Source organism: Mustelus asterias, chromosome 12, assembly GCF_964213995.1.
Source record: "Mustelus asterias chromosome 12, sMusAst1.hap1.1, whole genome shotgun sequence".
In the NCBI taxonomy this organism is placed as follows: Eukaryota; Metazoa; Chordata; class Chondrichthyes; order Carcharhiniformes; family Triakidae; genus Mustelus; species Mustelus asterias.
The window spans coordinates 77,013,575-77,034,091 of record NC_135812.1 but is presented as its reverse complement, the minus strand read 5'-3'; the positions used below and the strand labels follow the sequence as shown (position 1 = coordinate 77,034,091).

Below are 20,517 nucleotides of genomic sequence, written 5' to 3'. Positions count from 1 at the left end.
TATTTACAATTGTGAAGCAATTAGATCAGTTTGAATCATTGAGTTTTTCTGCTACGTTCACATTTTTATTGCAAGGGATCAGAATTACAAATGAAGGACCTCAAAAGTAAATGAAAACTCCAGGGTGAAGCTTTAATAGTGATTTATAACTGGTGGTTGGAGCAAGAAACTGGAACAAGTCTCGAGGGGCATGTGACTTTTTTAAAAATCAAGATGTGGGATTTAGTGTTGTCAGAAATGCACCAAGAGAACTGTGGATAGGAGGATCAGATGGACAGAAAAACTTATGGTTGAAACTGATAATAGGTACTGTGTTAATTATCTACCTGTCCAAAAACGAGAGTATGGTAACGTCAAGCCAGCTCGAACTCCTGGAACCAAAACGTAAGGTGGAATGCGGCCAGGGTCAATGGTTGGAACTAGGATGTGGTGAGGCTGCGGTTTGTGAGCAGCCAACAGTGCCGAGAGATGAAGAGTTGTGCTGGTTAGAGGACAGGGGGCAAATAATTACCAGATCTGGGACCAAGTTTTCTAGTTGGGTCGTTGCTTTCTGCACTTAGTGGAAGAGAGGAGAAGTTAGTAAGTGGAGGAAAAGGAATGTATGAAATGCATAAAAAAATCATTAACATGTAAACTTCATTGGGTGTTGAAAATGAGTGAATAACTGTGTGTGTCTGTAAAGTGCCCAGATTCGAATCTGCTCAGACAAACTTCTTCATTAAAACACAGAGTCTCTGTATACAACTCAGAGTTGACAGTAGGTATAGGTCCATTAAGATATAACATTGGAGTATGGTCCTGGAGGGTATATCTGTTGTTGCTATATAGCCATGGCCTCCAAATAGTCAGTCGCGATTGGCAGGACAATCCCGGAGTCTCAAAGTCGATTGTCATTGCCTGCCAAATAATGCACGAGACTTGGGATTCTTTAATGACTAGCTAATCAGCTCAGTGCCTGCTGAACCACGCCAAAAATGCGTGAGACATGAGATTCGCATGATGATGAGTAAATCAGCTCATTGCCTGCCGAACCGCGCCAAAAATCTGAGAGACCTGGGCAACAAGATTTTCTCAGATGCCAAACATGGATTAAGTTGGGTGAAGACAAAATGATGAGCAAGGACCCAGGGACCTCCCAGGGGGCAAAAATCTTCCATTTCCAAACGGGAATGGGAAAGTGAATTCCTATTTACGAATGTCAAAGGCAAGACCATTTGCCTTATTTGTCAACAGAATGTAGCCTTGAGTAAAAGAGGTAATTTGGAACGGCATCACAGGACAAAGAAAGTTGGGGAGTTAAGGGGAATTATGAAAGCTCAATCGTCACTCTTTTCAAAACCTGTGGCTAAAGGCAAGACCAGCAAGGAGATGTCTTTTCACATTAGCCATCTGCTGGCAAACATAAACCATTCACCAATTGCAAAGTTATCAAGAAGGCTATGATAGCTGCTGCTGACATCTTGTTCAAAGACTTTAAAAACAAAGATGAAAGTATGATAGCCATCAAGGGCATGCCACTTGGCGCTTTAACAGAAGCCAGAAGGCTGGAATTGTCTGAGGATGTGTATCAGCAAATATACCAAGACTTATCAGGCTGTGAATGTTTCTCACTGCAGTTTGATGAGTCAGTAGACATGGGGGATACGGCCCAGCTGATTTCTATTCACTGAGTCAATCCAGTGACTGGATTTTAATCTAATACAGGGGTCTCCAAACTATGGCCCGCGGGCCACATCTAGCCCGCAAGCGGGCTGCTTCCGGATCGGAGTTTGGAAACCGCAGATCTAATACAATGGATGACACCCTGCAGAAGTAATCAAGCCAGTTAGCAAATTCCTTCTATGTTAGTTCATATACCATTACATTAGCAATCTCAGTCAGGATGGCTGGTATAAGAAGTGGAAACCTACATTGAAAGCACACTTCCTTGATTGGGGTTAAGTTTAATTGATGGGAAAATGTCAAGGAAACTTTATATCTAACCCAAACTGTACTTGCCCTGGGAGTGTATCTGACATGTGTGGTATCCAAACTGGGTGAGTTTTATGCTAATCGAAATGTAAATTGAATTATTCCCCAATATTAACATCCTTTAAAAGCAAAATGCTGTGGAACCTGAAAATCTGTATTAAAACAGGGAATGTTGAAAACACTCAGCAAGTCAGAAGGCAACTGCGCAGAGAGAAACATCCTTCACCTTGAGCAGCATAACGTAACCAGTATCAACAGTGGCGTTTCAAAGTAAAGAGATTATAAACATTTGCTTACAATGTCAATTCTTTAATTTTATAGGACAAATGATGAGCTGGTGCGATTCCTCTCCAGGTACAGAGAGAAAAACTTCTTGAAATCTCATGGCCGGGATAATGCCAGGTAGGAGCCAAAATTAGTTCAACTGCTGCAAGCTGTGGCAAACAAACCCTGTTACACTCCTGTGCTGTGCTGTATGAGTGCAGTGGAAACACTCCAGCTGTGGCAGGAATTGCGGTGATTGCTCTGTTTAAAATTTTTTGTTAAAAAACCAAATGAAAGCTCAAGACCCATAATGCAGGTCATGATTGCTCGTGCATGTTGGAAGAATTTAACTGGGTCCAAGTGATTGTGGTGAATGAAGATTGTTTATAGGTCTGAACTAAATGTGTTTCACTGTGGAGCAGCTATTAACTGAATAAATGCAATGCTGAACTGTATTGCTGTTTAAGTTGGATGCTATGCTGAAACCACGGTGCTCTGATGAGAATCATTGAAATCCTACAGTGCCGAGGGAGGCCATTCGGCCCATCGAGTCTGCAACGACCATAATCCCACCCAGGCCCTATCCCCATAACCCCATGCATTTACCCTAGCTAGTCTCCCTGACACTAAGGGGCAATTTAGCATGGCCAACAAACTCCACACAGACAGTGACCCAAGGTTGGAATTGAACCCGGATCCCTGGCGTTGTGAGGCAGCAGTGCTAACAACTGTGCCATCGTGCGACATAGCCCTAGAGCTGGTGCAAAGAGGAGTTGTGAGACTGATCTCTAATGTCAGGTAATTCGGTGCCTTATAAAGGAGTATAAGTTAGAAAACAATATAGAAAAGGTCAGACCCAGCTATACATTGAAATATGGTAAGCATTAGAAGCTCAAATAAGTGAATGTATGAAGATACAAATTTGGAGCAGTAATAGGCCATTTGGCACTCAGATCTGCTCCACCATTCAGTAAGATCATGGCTGATTTGATTGTGGCCTCAACATCACTTTCCTGCCTGCCGCCAACATTCTGACTTCATTGTTAGTCAGGAATTTATGTAACTTTGCCTTAAAAATATTTAATGATGATGCCTCTACCATTCTCTGGGGAAAAAGAGTTCCACAGACTCTCAACACTCAAGGGAAATAATTTCTCCTCAACTCCATTTGATATAGGAAACCTCTTACTATTAACCTGTGTCCCCTGGCTCTGGCCTCTCACACAAAGGGAAACATTCTGTCAAGGTCCCTCAGAATCTTCCATGATTCTTCTAAGATCGCCTTATTCTTCTAAACTGCAATGGATGCAGGCCTACTGTATTCAAGCTTTCCTCATTTGACAACCTCCTCATCCCAAGAATCAGTTGAGTGAACCTTCTCTGAGCTGCTAATGCAATTATGTCCTTCCTTAAATAAGGAAACCAAAGCTGTACTCAATTCTCTCGATGTGGTCTCACCAGTGCCCTATACAACTGTAGCAAAACATCCCTACTTCTGTAATTCATGCCCCTCGTAATAAATTACAATATTCCATTTGCTGTCTTAATCACTTGCTGTACCCGCATACTATTTGTAATTCATGTACTAAGACAACCAGATATCTCTGCACCTCAGAGTCAGCTATGTCTTGTCAACCCAAAAATGACGTATTTATGCTCGTTTCCTGTTGATTAATCTTCAATCCATGCTAATGTTACACATCATGAGCTCTTATTTTATGTAGTAATCTTTAATGTGGCACTTTGTGAGAAGCTTTGTGGCGTACAGGTTCCCCTTTATCCAAGTTGCTTGTTAGTTCCTCAAGGAACTCTAATAAATCTGTCAAACACTATTTCCCTTTCACAAAACCATGTTCACTTTGCCTAATTGCACTGAGATTTACTAAGCATCCAGCAGTAACTTCTTAAATAATAGATTCCAGTATTTTTCCCATGACATGTTAAACTAACCGGATTACAGTGTTGTGCTTTCTGCCTCCTTCCTTTCTTGAATAAAGTAGTCACATTCACTATTTTCTGATGTCCTTTCTGGAATCTAGGAAATTGTGGAAAATCAACCCAATACATCCAATATCTCAGCAGTTTCTTCTTTTAAAACCATAGGATGAAACCCACCAGGATTTTGTCAGCTTTTAGTTCTAATAATTTTCTCAGTATCCTCTCCCTGATGGTTGTAATTGTTTTAACTCCCCCCTCTCTTTCACTCTTAATTTACAATTATTTCTGGGAAGTTATTTGTATTCTCTACGGTGAAGACAAATGCAAAATATCGGTTTAATTCATCTGCTATTAATTCCCCAGACACACACTCTAGAGGACCAACACTCACTTGAGTTACCCTTCCTTTTTAAATAACTATAGAAACTCTTACTATCTGTTTTTATATTTCTGGCTAGCTTTCTGCCATACTCTAATCTCTCGCTCTTCATTATTCTTTTAGTCATTCTTGGCTGGTTTTTATACTCTGTGCGATCTTCTGACCTGCCACTAATCTTCACGGAATTATACACTTTTTCTTTTAATATGATACTGGGCCCGATTTTATCATTTTAATTCTGAGTGCTGAATCTGGGCGTAATTCAGATTGGAAATCTTCTCTCAGGCGCTGCCATACACACTTAGCTTGAAAAAAAATCACGAGTCTGAATTGTGCTGTGGGCGGGGCTTATCGCGCCTGAAACGATCGGAGCTCTGAACTGCGTGTGCGAAGTGAGAAAAAAAATTTGAAAAACGCACCCCTGTCACATAGCTCCTGGGCCGCAAAAAGCGGATAAAGCAGCCCGGGAGTGAAAAGCGGGAGCGATGGCCCCCACAGATATCGCCCCACCCCCCACAATATAACTGTCCCCCTTATCCACCCCACCCCCCTCCCCACTATCCAGACCAGTCGCGACCCTCTGCCCCCCTTCTCCCCCTCTGATCGCCCACAGAGTGGCAGTGGACCCCCTTCCCCCCCCACCACCAGAGAATGATCTGGCCTCCCTCTGTCCCCCCCCACCCTCCCGCCACCACCACCAGACAACAAATCCCCCCCCCCCCAATGCACCAGAGAATGATGACCCCCCCCCACCACCAGACAACAATCTGGCCTCCCTTCCCACCCCCATCCACCAAAGAATGATACCCCCCCCAACCAGAGATAGATCTGACCCCCCCCCCCCCAGAGACCGATCTGACCTGCCTCCCTCCCCCCCTCCACCACCGATCTGAGTTAGAGAGCCGTTGCAAGCTCTGAACTTACCTCTTCAGAAGCTGGAGCACCCGAAACAGACCTTTACCGAGCAGGTCTGTTTCGTGCTGAATCTGGGCGCGCAAACGCGATGGTAAAGGAGGAAATGCTGGTAAAGTTGGGCGGGCAGCCCATTAATTCAATTTAAATGCATGCAAATGTGCCTGTTTTGGGCACGAATTGTATCGCGGCCATTTTCGGGCCTTGGTAAAATGGGCATCTGCGCTGGCGTGGATCATGTTAATGGCCTCACGCCCGACCATACCAAGTTTTCATGCCTGAAAACGGGCGCGACGCAATGGTAAAATTGGGCCCACTATCTTTAATTTCCTTTGTTAGCTGTGGGTAGTGCGCCCTTCCTCCAGCTTCTTTCTTTCTCAGTGAAATGTACCTTTGCTGAGTGTTATGAAGTATGTCCTTAAATGGCCACCACTGCATCTCTGTTGTCCTATCCCATAACCTAATTTTCTAGTTCACTTTAACCAGCTCTGTCGTCTTACCCTCATAATTGCCTTAATTAAGTTTAAAACACTCATCTTAGACTACTCTTCTCTCTTTAACTGAATACGAAATTCAACCTACCTAGGGGTGCCTTTACTATGAGGTCATTCATTAATTCTCCTTGTTGCACAGTACCAGATCTAGAAAAAGTTCCTCCGAGAGGCTGTGGAATGTGCTGCTCCAAGAAACAACTCAAAAACACTCAACAAACACACCCTCCAGGCAACCTTTGCCAACCTGATTCGTCCAACCTATAAGCAGATTGAAATCACCCATGATTATTGTTGAACCTTTGTCACAAGCTCCCATCACCTTGTCCTGAATGCCCTGTCGTACAGTGTGGTTTCTGTTAGGAGGGCCTATAAACTACTCCCACAAATGACGTCCCACCTTTACTATTCCTTATGTTTACCCAGCTCTCAAGCCAGGCATTCATCTGCCCAATCCTCCTATTCATACTCTCACTAGCACGTGGCAGCGGTAGTAATCCTGAAATTACTATCTTCGAGTTCCTGCACTTTAGCCTTCTGCCTAACTCTCTATAGTCACATTTCAGGACCTCATCCCTTTTCCTACCTATGTCGTTGGTACCAATATGTACCACGATCTCTGGCTGTTTGCCTTCGCCCTTAAGAATGTCCTGCAATCGCTCAGAGACATCCTTGACCCTGACACCAGGGAGGAAACACACCATCCTGGTTCTTTTTTTCTTGTTTTATTTTCAGGTTTGTTTCTTTGTCCCTTCATATTGTATGCAGATGCCTCCCAGATCTTTATGATGTGTTTATCAGCCAAACCAACAGGGAACTTTAATTCATGATTTGTTCAGGCTTGGGTTTACCACAAAATATGTATTTCTGACAAATATTAAAATTCCTGCATCTTACTCAGAAGGTTGTGGGTTCAAGTTTCAATCCAGAGATTTAAGTATGTAAGCAGGTTGTCGCTACAGTGAAGTATTGAGTGAATACTGCAGTGTTGGAGGCGCTGTCTGTCAGATGCAACAATAAGCCAAGAATTCCTGCTCAGGTCAGTGTAGATGATACCAGGGAACTATTTGCAGAAGAGCAGGGGAGTTTTCCTTAATGTCATGGCTAATGTATGCTTTTCAACCTATATCACTGAACCTGATTATCTGATTCGGGGCTTCCAAGCTGTGGGTCATGAGATGAGATATTGGGTCGATACTGGAAGCTTTTTGTTGATGGAATGATGTTGCAGATTGCTCTCTCAGGTTTGATTGCCACTGCAAAAAGGCCAGTGTTGCTTTTGTTGGACGTCCAGCTCTTTTCCAGCTTCTCCATCCTGCACCCTCTCCCCCGCCCCCCTCCATCCTGCCCCCCCCCCACCCCCACCCCACCCCACCCCGCCCCACCCGCCCAAATCGAAGTCAAGAACTAAAACTCCCCATTCCCACACTCTACCGCATGACACCTGAAGCCTCCCCACTCCCCTTCTGCTCAACAAATCTTGTAGCCTCACAAAGCCTGAGTCATTAGGGGCCACGGATGATAAAAGCTTGGAAAGGACTGACCTGATCATTTATCTCATTGCTGGTCATGGGAGCTTCTGTGTACGTTGGCTGTCATGTTTCCTACATTACAACAGTGACAACAATTCAAAAATATTCTGTAAGGGACTTTGGAATGTCCCAAGATCAAGGAAAGCACTACAGAAGTGCATGTTTTCTTTGTTCACTAATTCAGATGTATTTACCTATTAATTACAGGTTCATCAAGAAGCAGGGGTTAGATCGACTTTTCCATGAATGTGACAACCACATGTGGCGCCTTGGAGACCGGCTGATTCCTGAAGGCATTGTGGTGGACGGTGGTTCCGACTGGTTCGCTCTGACTCACAAGTTTGTTGACTATGTGGTGTACACGCAGGATGAGTTGGTTATTCAGCTAAAGCAATTCTACTGGTACACACTACTTCCAGCTGAGGTGAGAGCTGGCAGCAACAGAGGTCTGTCCTTTTCTAATGTGCTCAGTTCTGTGCCCACCAAGATGGGGGTGTTAGTGCTCGAGAATAGAAAGCTTACAATTTTAGGCACCCAGCATTAGTATCAAACTCCCAGGGCAGGTACCAGGTACAGCCAAGTTAGGTTCAGAGTAAAGCTTCCATCGGCAAAAAGATACAAAAGTCTGAGTTCATACATCAACCGACTCAAGACCAGCTTCTTCCCTGCTGCCATCAGACTTTTGAATGGACCTACCTTGCATTAAGTTGATCTTTCTCTACACCCTAGCTATGACTGTAACACTACATTCTGCGCTCTCTCCTTTCCTTCTCTATGAACAGTATGCTTTGTATGGTGCGCAAGAAACAATACTTTTCACTGTATACTAATCCATGTGACAATAATAAATCAAATCCAGCTTCTTCCACATTTTCCCATTAAACGTTTTGAGGATAGATGGAAAGGTTAGAGTGGGAAGTACTTTCTCATATGTATGTAACTTTCTGCCATGTATCTGAAATGGACAAATAATAGACTAGGGTAGGAACTTAGGGGAGGAACTTAAAATAATTATCAGGTAGAAAGAGCACTATTTTGTCTCCCACTCTCTCTCTCTGACACACACTCATTCTCTGTCTGTCTGTTTTTCTTGCTCTGTCTCTCTCACTCACTGTCTGTCTCCCTTCTCTGCCTCTGTCCCCTCTCAATCCAACTTATGCCCCCATTCAAATCCCCTTCCATTTATGGTTATGATCACACCAAGCTTACAGTGCTTCTATCTTTAAACATTCAGTCCAACCAGCAGTGATGTACAATGACAGCAGTGTGTACCATCTACAAGGTGCACTGCAACAGCTTTCCAAACTTCCTTGGCCAGCACCTTCCACACCTGCGGCCTCTACCATCTAGAAGAACCTGGGCTACAGACGCACGGGGACACCATCAGTTGTAAGTTCCCCTCCAAGCCACATATGTCTCTGACTTGGAATGATATTGCCATTCTTTCACTGTCATTGGATCAAAATCCTGGAGCTCCCTTCCTAACATGACTGTAGGTGTATCTATACCAAATGGACTGCAATGCTTCTAGGCGGTGGTGGTGGTGGCAATTAAGGATGCGCAACAAATCTAGCTTTAATTGCTAGTGATGCCAATAATCCATAAAACAATTTAAAAGTTGGTGGCCTCTATCAAGAGATTCCTGGCATGATAAGTATTAAGATCCTGAAGTTACATTGTTGTTTGGATTATCAAGGGCTGCCAGCTGTTGAAATGAAACCAATTTATGTACGAACACGAGCCTTTGAGAATGCTATAGTAACCTTTGCACGCACACGTTGTCAATTGCTTTCACAGTCTCCCTGCCTTCAAATATTTTAACTATAGAACTCGATGTAAAATGGAATTCAGCATAAATATACTTTTGTATAAGATGGATTCTATTATAAACTTTTGATCTTGATCACAAACAGCAATTAAAAGCTCAGGCCCACAATGAAGTGTGGTGGGAATTAGCACCTGCTCTTTTTCTCATTCTCATTTTATGTTTTGAACTCCCTTTTAACCTCTAGTTGATTAATACTTGGGCTTACCCACACTGTTGAAGGACTGATACTGCACTAGAATGCCCAACTATTTGCACAGGGTGATAATGGGGATCCCCTGAGCTTGGAGTCCACTGTTTGTGTTTTGTCAGTGACCTTTTGTTATCTCCTCCATTCTATAGTCCTTCTTCCACACAGTGCTGGAGAACAGCCACATGTGTGAGACACTGGTGGACAACAACCTGCGAGTCACCAACTGGAACCGAAAACTTGGCTGCAAGTGCCAATACAAGCACATTGTGGATTGGTGCGGCTGCTCACCAAACGACTTCAAGCCACAAGACTTCATAAGACTTCAGGTAAAGAGGGACTCTTCTGTCTGTCTGAGCATCCACACCTTTCATAGGGAGGAACTAGTTTCAGTGGAAGCATTGGGTTGATGCAGCAAAGCACATTACAGGTATAGCAACGTAGCAGTTCTGTAACTGGTCTAGTAATCTGGAGGGCATGAGTTCAAATCCCAGTTTGAGAATTTGAATGGTTCTGGAAGTACAAAACTGATATCAGTTAAAATATTTTTTATTCCTTTGTGGGTTGTGGACGTCGCTGACAAGGCTGCCATTTGTTGCCGATCCTTAGTTGCCCTTTAGAAAGTAAAGGTTTATTTATTAGTCACAAGCAAGGCTTACATTAACACTGCAATGAAGTTACTGTGAAATTCCCCTAGTTGCCACACTCCGGCGCATTTTCAGCTCAATGCACCTAACCAGCACGTCTTCCAGATAAAAGAGTGGTGCTTTAATGGTTGTAGATGAAGGTGCCCCTATGGTGCTGTGAGAGCCCCTGGATTTTGAGTCGGTGACAGTATTTTTCAGGATGATGTGTGATTTGGAGGGGAACTTGCAAGTGGTGGTGTTTCCATTCGCCTGATGTCTGCGCCCAGATGGTAGAGGTTATAGGTTTGGGAGATGCTATGGAGGAACCATGGTGAACTGACCATGCGGCTGTTGTGTGTGTGTGGGGGAAGGGCTTAAAAATGCAGTTGATTCACTAGTGTTCCACAGGAAAGAAAACCTGCCATACTTAACTGCTCTGTCTCCAGTCCCACCCTTACGTGGCTGATTATTAACTGTTATAACATTGGCTGGAATTTTAAGTCCCCTTATCCCTCCAGAGAGAGGTTTGGCTGGTAGGAAGGGCATAAAATTGTACATCCAATTGTCAAAGGACATGAGTAGGTGCTAAATAGCTCAGAAAACGAGGTGTTCAGGAAAAATAGGGAAGGAAAGAAAGTAGGAGGGAGTCTCAGTATTGTTTAAAGAGAACATTGCAGTGCTGGAGAGAGAGGATGTATGTCCTCTATTTTGAGCCAAAAGCTATTGTGTCAGAACTCAGAAACAATGGAAGTAGGATTACATTGCTGGTTATGTTTGATAGGTCAGCAACTAGTGGGAAAGCTACAGAGGAAAAATTTGCAAGAAAATTGTAGAGGTGCAAAAATTATACAGTGATCATGATGAGGGATTTTAAATATCTTAATTAACACAAATTAGCTCACCGGCGCGAGGATAACTTCATCTCCCCTTTACTCATGCCCGGGGTACTCCGACCACTCTCAGCTTGCCTCCCGCATCACAAACGCTCTTGACTCGAGGGAAACTTCATGATCACGTGCTTCGTTTCCCCCCCTATTTCTCCCTTCGTTTGGTCTAAGCTCGGTTCAATCTGCTCTTAATCGGCTGCTGGTCTACAACAGTACAACAGTACTCAGTCGGGAGTATAACAAATGGAAGAAATAATGGGCGCTTGTCAGAAAGGTACAGCGATAATCGTTCAGGATTTCAGCTACATATAAACTGGAAAAATCAGATGGGCGAAGGTGGCCTGAATGAGGAGTTTATAGAATGTTTTTAAGATAGTTTCTTAAATCAGCACGTTCTGGAGCCATCCAAAAAGCAGGCTATACCACAACTGGTATTGTGCAAGAAGATGGGATTAATTAATGACCTCACACTGAATATGCCCCAAGGAAGCAGTGTTCTAAATATGATTGGATTTTATATTCGAAACATAAAAACAAATAGTAAACATTTCTGTAGATATTTGCAAAAGAAGTTAACAAAGTGAACGCTAGTCCTATAGAAAGTGAATCTGGGGAATTAATAATGGAAAACAAGGTGTTAGCGGGTGAATTGAAAAGGGTATTTTGCATCAGGATACAAGTAATATTCGAGAAATAGCTGTAATTCAGGAAATGGGAGAGAGGGAGGAATTCAAGAAAATTGCAATCACCAGGGAAGGAGTGGTACTGAGCAAATGGTTGGAGCAGCAGCCTGACAAGTCCCCAGGTCCCGATGGTTCTCAGGCCTTCAAAGAAGTGGCTGGTGAGATAGTTGATGCGTTGGTTTTAATTTTCCAAAATTCCCTAGATTGGGGGAGGATTCCATTAAATTGGGAAATAGTGAATGTAACTTCTTTATTCAAAAAGGGAAGGAAATGAAAAACAGGAAACTACAGCTAAGTCCTGCCTTTTGCGACTTCCTTGTTCATGATTTACTTCCCCGTGTTTTGCACACTGCATCACCCATCATGGGATCAATTTTCACCCCTTCGGGTTTTTCCTCCTCTCGTTTTTCCCTTGTGCTTTTGGTCAGTGAAGGTGACACAGTGGCTCATCGTATTGCCTATGCTTAAAAATACAATGGCAGTCGAGGCATTTTTTAAAATCAAATAATTATTTTCTGTGAGCTGAATTGCTGCCTGAACAATTTTGAAATCTTCAGTGATGTACTATATTGCTCAGAGGCTCCCCCCTCTGTCTTATAAAGGCACTGCACCATAATTTGTTGGAACATATCTAATTAAGTCCCTTTGAAAAACATGTTCATTATTTGCAGTGTCACTGTTTGCAAGGTTTCATGGCAACATCATCCCCGTGAAAGGTGAGTCTTTACTGTACAGGCCTGTTAGCTGAACACCTGTTCTAAAGACAATGTGAGAAGCAGTAATTAAAGATGTTATAGCAGGACACTTGGAAAATTCAAGATAATCAGGTAGAATGAACGTGGTTTTGTAAAAGGGAAATTATCTTTAACCAATTTATTGGAGTTTTTGGAGAAGTAACTTGTGCTGTGGTTTAGGGAAACCAGTGGATGTTTGATTTTGATACTTTGATTTCCGGAAGTCATAGAATCCCTACAGCCAGAGAGTAGTGAATCTGTGGAACTCTTTGCCGCAGATGGCTGTGGAGGCCAGGTCATTGAATGTCTTTAAGACAGAGATAGATAAGTTCTTGATTGATAAGGGGATCAGGGGTTATGGGGAAAAGGCTGGAGAATGGGGATGAGAAAAAAAAATCAGCCATGATTGAATGGCGGAGCAGATTTGATGGGCCGAGTGGCCTAGTTCTGCTCCTATGTCTTATGGTCTTATGGAAAGAGGCCATTCGGTCCATTGAACCTGCACCAACAAGAATCCCACCCAGGTCCTATCCCAGTAACCTCATGTATTTACCCTGCTAATTTCCCTGACACTAAGGCTAGATGGGTGGAGAACTGGCTTGGCCATAGGAGACAGAGGGTAGTGGTCGAAGGGTCTTTTTCCGGCTGGAGGTCTGTGACCAGTGGTGTTCCGCAGGGCTCTGTACTGGGACCTCTGCTATTTGTGATACATATAAATGATTTGGAAGAAGGTGTAACTGGTGTAATCAGCAAGTTTGCGGATGACACGAAGATGGCTGGAATTGCGGATAGCGAAGAGCATTGTCGGGCAATACAGCAGGATATAGATAGGCTGGAAAATTGGGCGGAGAGGTGGCAGATGGAGTTTAATCCGGATAAATGCGAAGTGATGCATTTTGGAAGAAATAATGTAGGGAGGAGTTATACAATAAATGGCAGAGTCATCAGGAGTATAGAAACACAGAGGGACCTAGGTGTGCAAGTCCACAAATCCTTGAAGGTGGCAACACAGGTGGAGAAGGTGGTGAAGAAGGCATATGGTATGCTTGCCTTTATAGGACGGGGTATAGAGTATAAAAGCTGGAGTCTGATGATGCAGCTGTATAGAACGCTGGTTAGGCCACATTTGGAGTACTGCGTCCAGTTCTGGTCGCCGCACTGCCAGAAGGACGTGGAGGCGTTAGAGAGAGTGCAGAGAAGGTTTACCAGGATGTTGCCTGGTATGGAGGGTCTTAGCTATGAGGAGAGATTGGGTAGACTGGGGTTGTTCTCCTTGGATAGACGGAGAATGAGGGGAGATCTAATAGAGGTATACAAGATTATGAAGGGTATAGATAGGGTGAACAGTGGGAAGCTTTTTCTCAGGTCGGAGGTGACGATCACGAGGGGTCACGGGCTCAAGCTGAGAGGGGCGAAGTATAACTCAGACATCAGAGGGACGTTTTTTACACAGAGGGTGGTGGGGGCCTGGAATGCGCTGCCAAGTAGGGTGGTGGAGGCAGGCACGCTGACATCGTTTAAGACTTACCTGGATAGTCACATGAGCAGCCTGGGAATGGAGGGATACAAACGATTGGTCTAGTTGGACCAAGGAGCGGCATAGGCTTGGAGGGCCGAAGGGCCTGTTTCCTGTGCTGTATTGTTCTTTGTTCTCTTTGTTCTAAGGGGAATTGAGAATGGGCAATCAACCTAACTGGCACATCTTTGAACTGCATTTGAGAAGATACTACATCAAAGGATATTGAGGAAAATAAAAGCTCATGATGTAGGTGGTAACGTATTGGTCTGGATAAAAGATTGGCTAGCTAACTGGAAAAAGAGAGTAGGCATAAATGGGTAATTTTCTGTTTGACAAGACACATTTCTCGTGGAAACATATGTTAGTGAATGCTGGGCCTAGAGAGGATGCCATGGCAACAGTTTGGGCATGCACGCTGTTATTAATGCTGAACTCAACTGCGTGATTTACTAAGTTCATAAATTCATTGAATACAGAATCAGAAATCGCGGTGCATGGTGCCATGATATAATGACACAGCTCAAATGTCTGACTTCCTAGTGCTGCACATGAGGTTTGCAATGTCGAACAAGCTCCTGCACATGAGGTTTGCAATGTCGAACAAGCTCTTGGACATGGCTTTGCTATTGGAATGCAGGTTGTATGTAGTCTTGCATAAGAACACAAGAAATGGGAGCAGGAGTAGACCATATTGGAGTTCAACCCGGATAAGTGTGAGGTGGTTCATTTTGGCAGGTCAAATAGGATGGCGGAATATAATATTAATGGTAGGACTCTTGGCAGAGTGGAAGATCAGAAGGATCTTGGGGTCCGAGTTCATAGGACGCTCAAAGCAGCTGTGCAGGTTGAGGCTGTGGTTAAGAAGGCGTATGGTGTACTGGCCTTCATCAATCGAGGAATTGAGTTTAGGAGTCGTGAGATAATGTTGCAGCTATATAAGACCCTGGTCAGACCACACCTGGAGTACTGTGCTCAGTTCTGGTCGCCTCATTACAGGAAGGATGTGGAAGCCATAGAAAGGGTGCAGAGGAGATTTACAAGGATGTTGCCTGGGTTGGGGAGCATGCCTTATGAGGATAGGTTGAGTGAGCTCGGCCTTTTCTCCTTGGAGAGACGAAGGATGAGGGGTGACCTGATAGAGGTGTATAAGATGTTGAGAGGTATTGATCGAGTGGATAGTCAGAGGCTTTTTCCCAGGGCTGAAATGGTTGCCACAAGAGGACACAGGTTTAAGGTGCTGCGAAGTAGGTACAGAGGAGATGTCAGGGGTAAGTTTTTCACTCAGAGGGCGGTGGGTGCGTGGAATGGGCTGCCAGCAACGGTGGTGGAGGTGGATTCGATAGGGTATTTTAAGAGACTTTTAGATAAGTACATGGAACTTATTAAGATAGAGGGTTATAGGTAAGCCTAGTAATCGCTAAGGTAGGGACATGTTCGGCACAACTTTGTGGGCTGAAGGGCCTGTATTGTGCTGTAGTTTTTCTATGTTTCTATATGGCCCTGCAAGCCTGCTTCACCATTCAATGTGACTATGGCTGATCTTTGCCTTTAGTTCCATTTTCCCATCCCGCCCACTCCCCATATCTCTTAATTCCCTGAGAGATCAAAAATCTGTCCATCCCAGCCTTAAATGTATTCAACGATGGTGCGTCCTCATACCTCTGGGCTAGAGAATTCCAAAGATTCATAACCCTGTGAATGAGGAAATTTCTTCTCATCCCAGTCTTAAATGATCATCCCCTTATCCTGAGACTGTGCCTGTGTTTTAGATTCCCCAACCAGTGAAAGCAATCCTTTGCATCCATCCTATCAAATCCCTTCAGAATTTTGTAGGTTTCAATGAGATCAACTCTCATTCTTCTAAACTCCAGAAGATACAAGTCTAATTTACTAAAACTGTCATTTTAGATCCACCCCCTCACCAAGGGAACCAATTTAATGAACTGTCGCTGCACTACCTCCAATGCAAGTACTTTGTTAAATGTGGAGACCAAAACTGCACACACTACTTCAGATGTGGTCTAACCAAAACCCTGAATAACTGTAGCAATGCTACTTTATTCTTGTACCCCAATTCAGTTGCAGAAAAGGCCATGTGCCATATGTCTTAATTGCTTGTTTTACCTGCATGTTAACTTTCTGCATTCCTTGTGCCAGCACACCCAAGCCTCTTTGAACATCAACACTTAAAATTTCTTACCCTTTCAAAAAGATACTGTTTTCTTATGACTTCACATTTCCCTGTATTATACTGCATCTGCCATCTTGTTGCCCACTCACCTAACCTGTCTATATATTTTTACAGCCTCTGTGTATCCACCACCTCCACAACCTGTCCCCCAAGCTTACCTTTCTACCTAATTTGGTATAATCAGAAAATTTAGATATATTACTCCCTGTCTCTTCATCCAAGTCACTAATTTCAGTTGTAAATAGCTAAGGCCCCTATACTGATTCTTGCGGCACTTACGAGGATTGAAGGGGATAATAAAGTTGATACATAGACATTTACATGGCATTTGATAAAATGCAACATTATAGGCTTGTCAACCAAGTTTGAGTCCATGGAATAAAAGGGATAGTAGCAGCATGGATACAAAATTGGAGTGACAAAAAACAGTACAGTAATTCCTCACTCAATATAGTTACACACTCTGAAATCGCAATATTAATTGAAATGACTTTAAGCGTAGGAATGATTGAAAACGGAGTTAGGTCCTTTTCGATAGTTTGCCTGAAAAACCCCAATGTACAATTTGAAATACTTTACTGTATATGCCGTATGTTTACGCACAGTACTGTGGATTCCAAGCTGAAATAACTTTTATGAAAGAAACGCTGCATAAATTTAAATTAATGCCAGATGATTTTTCTGTCATCCAAAATAACCTTATTAATACCTCTTGTGAGTTTCACAAAGAACATTTGTTCTTTCTGTCTATTTTTAATTTGACAAGTGGAACAACTTACGTCAAAAATAACAGGGATGCAAATGTCTTTACCATTTTCCCCCTCCCCAATCACACTGAAGTGAGATGTATCTTGACTGTTCACTTTTGATTTCTTCTACAACTTGTTTAAGCAAGAAAATAATAGTCACCTCAGACCAAGTAGCTCAAAATACTGTGCAGCAATGGATTGTACTACTTGAAATAAATTGGCATTCTTCCAAAATAATTTGTTTTTGAATCAAATTTTACCTTTAATCGCCAGCGCTCACTCCATGAATTGAATTTTATTCCTAATGCTCTTTTCTGTGAAGTAACAGATGTTTTCATCTCTACTTCCCCTGCTCCAACACTCAAAATTTCATTCCTGCCATTTGTGGAGCATTAGGAAGTCTGATTATCAACTATTCCTGCATGCAAATGACATTGGAATGAACTTTAGGTATGTGCCTCATTCGCATGGAACAGTATTGATCAAGTCAACATAGAGCTGGGAATTAGTGTAGTTGTGAATGGCTGTTTCTCAAACAGACAAAGGTATATAGCAGGGTTCCCCGCAGGGTCAGTATTAGGAACACTGCTTTTTTCCTGATGTATATTAATGACCTACACTTGGATGCGCAGGATACAATTTCAAGTATTGTAGGTGACACAAGCTCGGAAGTATTGTGAACTGTGAGGAGGATAGTGATAAACCTCAAATGGATAGAAGGCTGATGGAATGGATAGGTGACATGTAAATTAAGAGAAATGTGAAGTCTTTCACTTTGGTAGGAAGAGATGAAGAGTACAGTTCTAACAGGAATACAGGAGCAGAAGGATCGGGCTAATATTCAAGGCGGGAAGTGATATAATTCAGGTCAGAAACTCCAAAGTGTTTTATGAAGTCCGCCTGGATCATAAAGTTTGCAATTTGCATTTGGCTCGGGTAAGCAAGAGATGTTTCACTTCAGGTATGATTCAAATGACCCACTAGGGAACATTTATCAAACAAAGTTTATTTAAGAGTACAGTTAACATGTATAGAAAGAAAAATAGCAATAACTTTTACTAATTAAAAACAACCATGACATTGTATAAACCTTAACAGCTAAATACCGTTCCAAACAAACAAATCCCATAAACAAAATCCTTGCCACAGATTTAGCACAGAAAATGCAGATTCTCACGTGATGTTGGAACTTAGTCCTTTGGTTGGATGCTGCAGTTCTCTTGATACACAGACAATCAAGCTTGAAGTCAGAACAGTTTCCCAACACACCAGGGAAAGAGAGCGAGAGGCTCCAGGTACTAACTTGCAAGCCACCAACAGCAGAATTTTCACTCAGGAAGTCATGAAACCTTGCTTCCAGCTAGCCAGCAGAATTTACAATACCGAGGGAGAGAGAGAAAAATACCGCTTTTCAATCTGATGTCCAAAAAGCATCTAACTTTAAAAAAAAACAATAGCCCAAACTAAAAAATGAAAGAACTCCTGTCAATCATTCTCCCCCCTAACAATGCAGGGTCATAAAAAATCCCAGAAAATACCCGAGGCCCAGAGTAAAAATAAACAAATCCTCATTTAAACCATTGAAGCAGCAATAAAAGGACTTTTAGCAGATAGCTCAGCAACAATGAAAAAATCAAAGCTGCAGAACTGCAGAGAACATGATTTAAAAAAAAACATTTCTTAAAGGTACACTAGTGTCACACAGGGCAGGTTGAGAAAGATTAATAAATCATCCAGCATCCTGGGCTTTAGAAATAAGGCTTAGAGTACAAAAATGAAGAATTTATGATAAACTTGTATAAAACACTGGGCATCACTTTAAGAGGGATGTGAAGGAATTAGAGAGGGTGCAGAAAAGATTCACGAGACTGGTTCCAGGGACAGTTAAATGGATAGATTGGAGAAACTGGAGCTGCTCTCCTTGGAGAACAGAAAATGATGAAGCGATTTGGTTAAGGAATTCATCAGGGGTCTGGGCAAGAGATGGGAGAAACTGATCCCATTTTTGGAAGCATCGAGAACCGAGTGACTGACAAAAATAGCAACAGTGACATTTAGAAAAACCTTGTTATGCAGCAAGTGGTTCAAATCTGGAATACACCACCATAAAGAATGATGGAGGCAGATTCAATTGTGGCTTTGAAAAGGGAATTGGAGAATTGTTAACCGTTATTAACCATAATTATTATAAACCATTGTAGAGCTACAGGGAAAATGGCAGTGTAGTGGGATTAGGTGAGTTGCACTTTCACAGAGCCAGCACAAACATGGTGGCCAGTAATATCCTGGCTCCCCAGCATAGAATGTGTGTGGGGGTGGGTGTGTGGCCCGGGGAGGGTGGTACCCCAAAGATTCTCAAAAAGCCCTAACATTTGTTCCCCGGACAATTGCGCTGGGCTGGGAACCATCCAATTAAGTGATATAAATCGCAAACTTTGGATGGTTCTGCCAGTGTTAAGCTAATAGCTGCTCTGAAAAAGTTAGAAGAACTAAAACTTTTTTTAACTTTAGTCTAACTTTTAAATACCCGTACGGTCCCTACATGGGACACAACTACCCCCCCCCCCCCATTCTCCACACCTCCCCGATCCAAAGTAGTTGGTTGCACCCCCTCCCAACCTGAGCTGAGAGACTCACTTCACGCCTCCCTTCCAACCTAGCCTGACAACCCCCACTCCTCCATGTCTGACCCCTAACTCCCCAATGTCCCACACCCTGCCACCACCCCACTATGTCTGACACCCCACCCCCTAAATCCCACCTACTCACCTTAAACACTTGTCTGGCCTGTTATTTTCAGTAGGATCTTTAAACTCTCCTGCTTTACAGCAGCTAGTGCCATAAAAAGAGGTTGGGGCTGTCCTCCTCCACTGCAATTCTTTTGTATTCCGTCACAGGACCCAGGGACCCGCTGTGCTGCCTGAATCTCACCCAGCCTGAATCAGGAAGGTTGGGTGAGACAGGCACTAAAGAAATTAGCGCAGTTAAGTGGGGGCGGAGTGGCAATCTGACACTGATTATTTATGAAATTATGGCCCCATGAGTTAATGGTCTCCTTTTGTGCTGTACCATTCTGTGATTCTAAAATGCTTATTTGTCAAGCATTTATTCTCTTTCCTGATCCACTGTGTTGATTCTGTTTTCCGCATCTTTATTCACAGCAAATGACCAGACCAACATTTTTTGCTCGGAAGTTTGAATCATCAGTTAACCAGGAAGTGATTGATATATTGGATTCACATCTGTATGGCAGTTACCCTCCAGGGACACCAGCTCTAAAAGCCTACTGGGAGAATGTCTTTGATCATATGGACGGGTTGAGCAGCCTCACTGATGTTGCAATTACCAGTTACATGGCTTTCTTCAAGCTCGGCCTGAACAATATACAGACATTATTGCGAGCAGGAACAGACAACTACTGCAGGTATGATAGTAAGCACCAGCCCAGTAGCCGAACCACACTGACCAACATGTCTGTACACACTTAGCTTGCTTTAGCCAAGGCACAGCATTGAAATTGATCTTGGTGTCTCCAGACAAGAGAGTAGAAAATAAGGTCAGGTTTTTTTTGGCCAGCCAAATGATACTAGTTGTGAAGTGTGTGATAAGGTCGTGATGGCTATGGA

The 20,517-nt window shown here is 43.1% G+C and overlaps 1 protein-coding gene across 1 annotated transcript in view; it reads left to right on the top strand.

Moving 5' to 3' along the window:
- Nucleotides 1-20,517, top strand: part of xylt2 (xylosyltransferase II) — an 87,433-nt gene that overhangs the window by 49,963 nt on the left and 16,953 nt on the right. Inside the window, exons 5-8 of the mRNA XM_078225463.1 lie at nucleotides 2,293-2,373; nucleotides 7,695-7,911; nucleotides 9,655-9,831; nucleotides 20,053-20,315. Of these exons, the coding sequence (XP_078081589.1) occupies nucleotides 2,293-2,373; nucleotides 7,695-7,911; nucleotides 9,655-9,831; nucleotides 20,053-20,315 (738 nt within the window). The remainder of the gene's footprint in view (nucleotides 1-2,292; nucleotides 2,374-7,694; nucleotides 7,912-9,654; nucleotides 9,832-20,052; nucleotides 20,316-20,517) is intronic.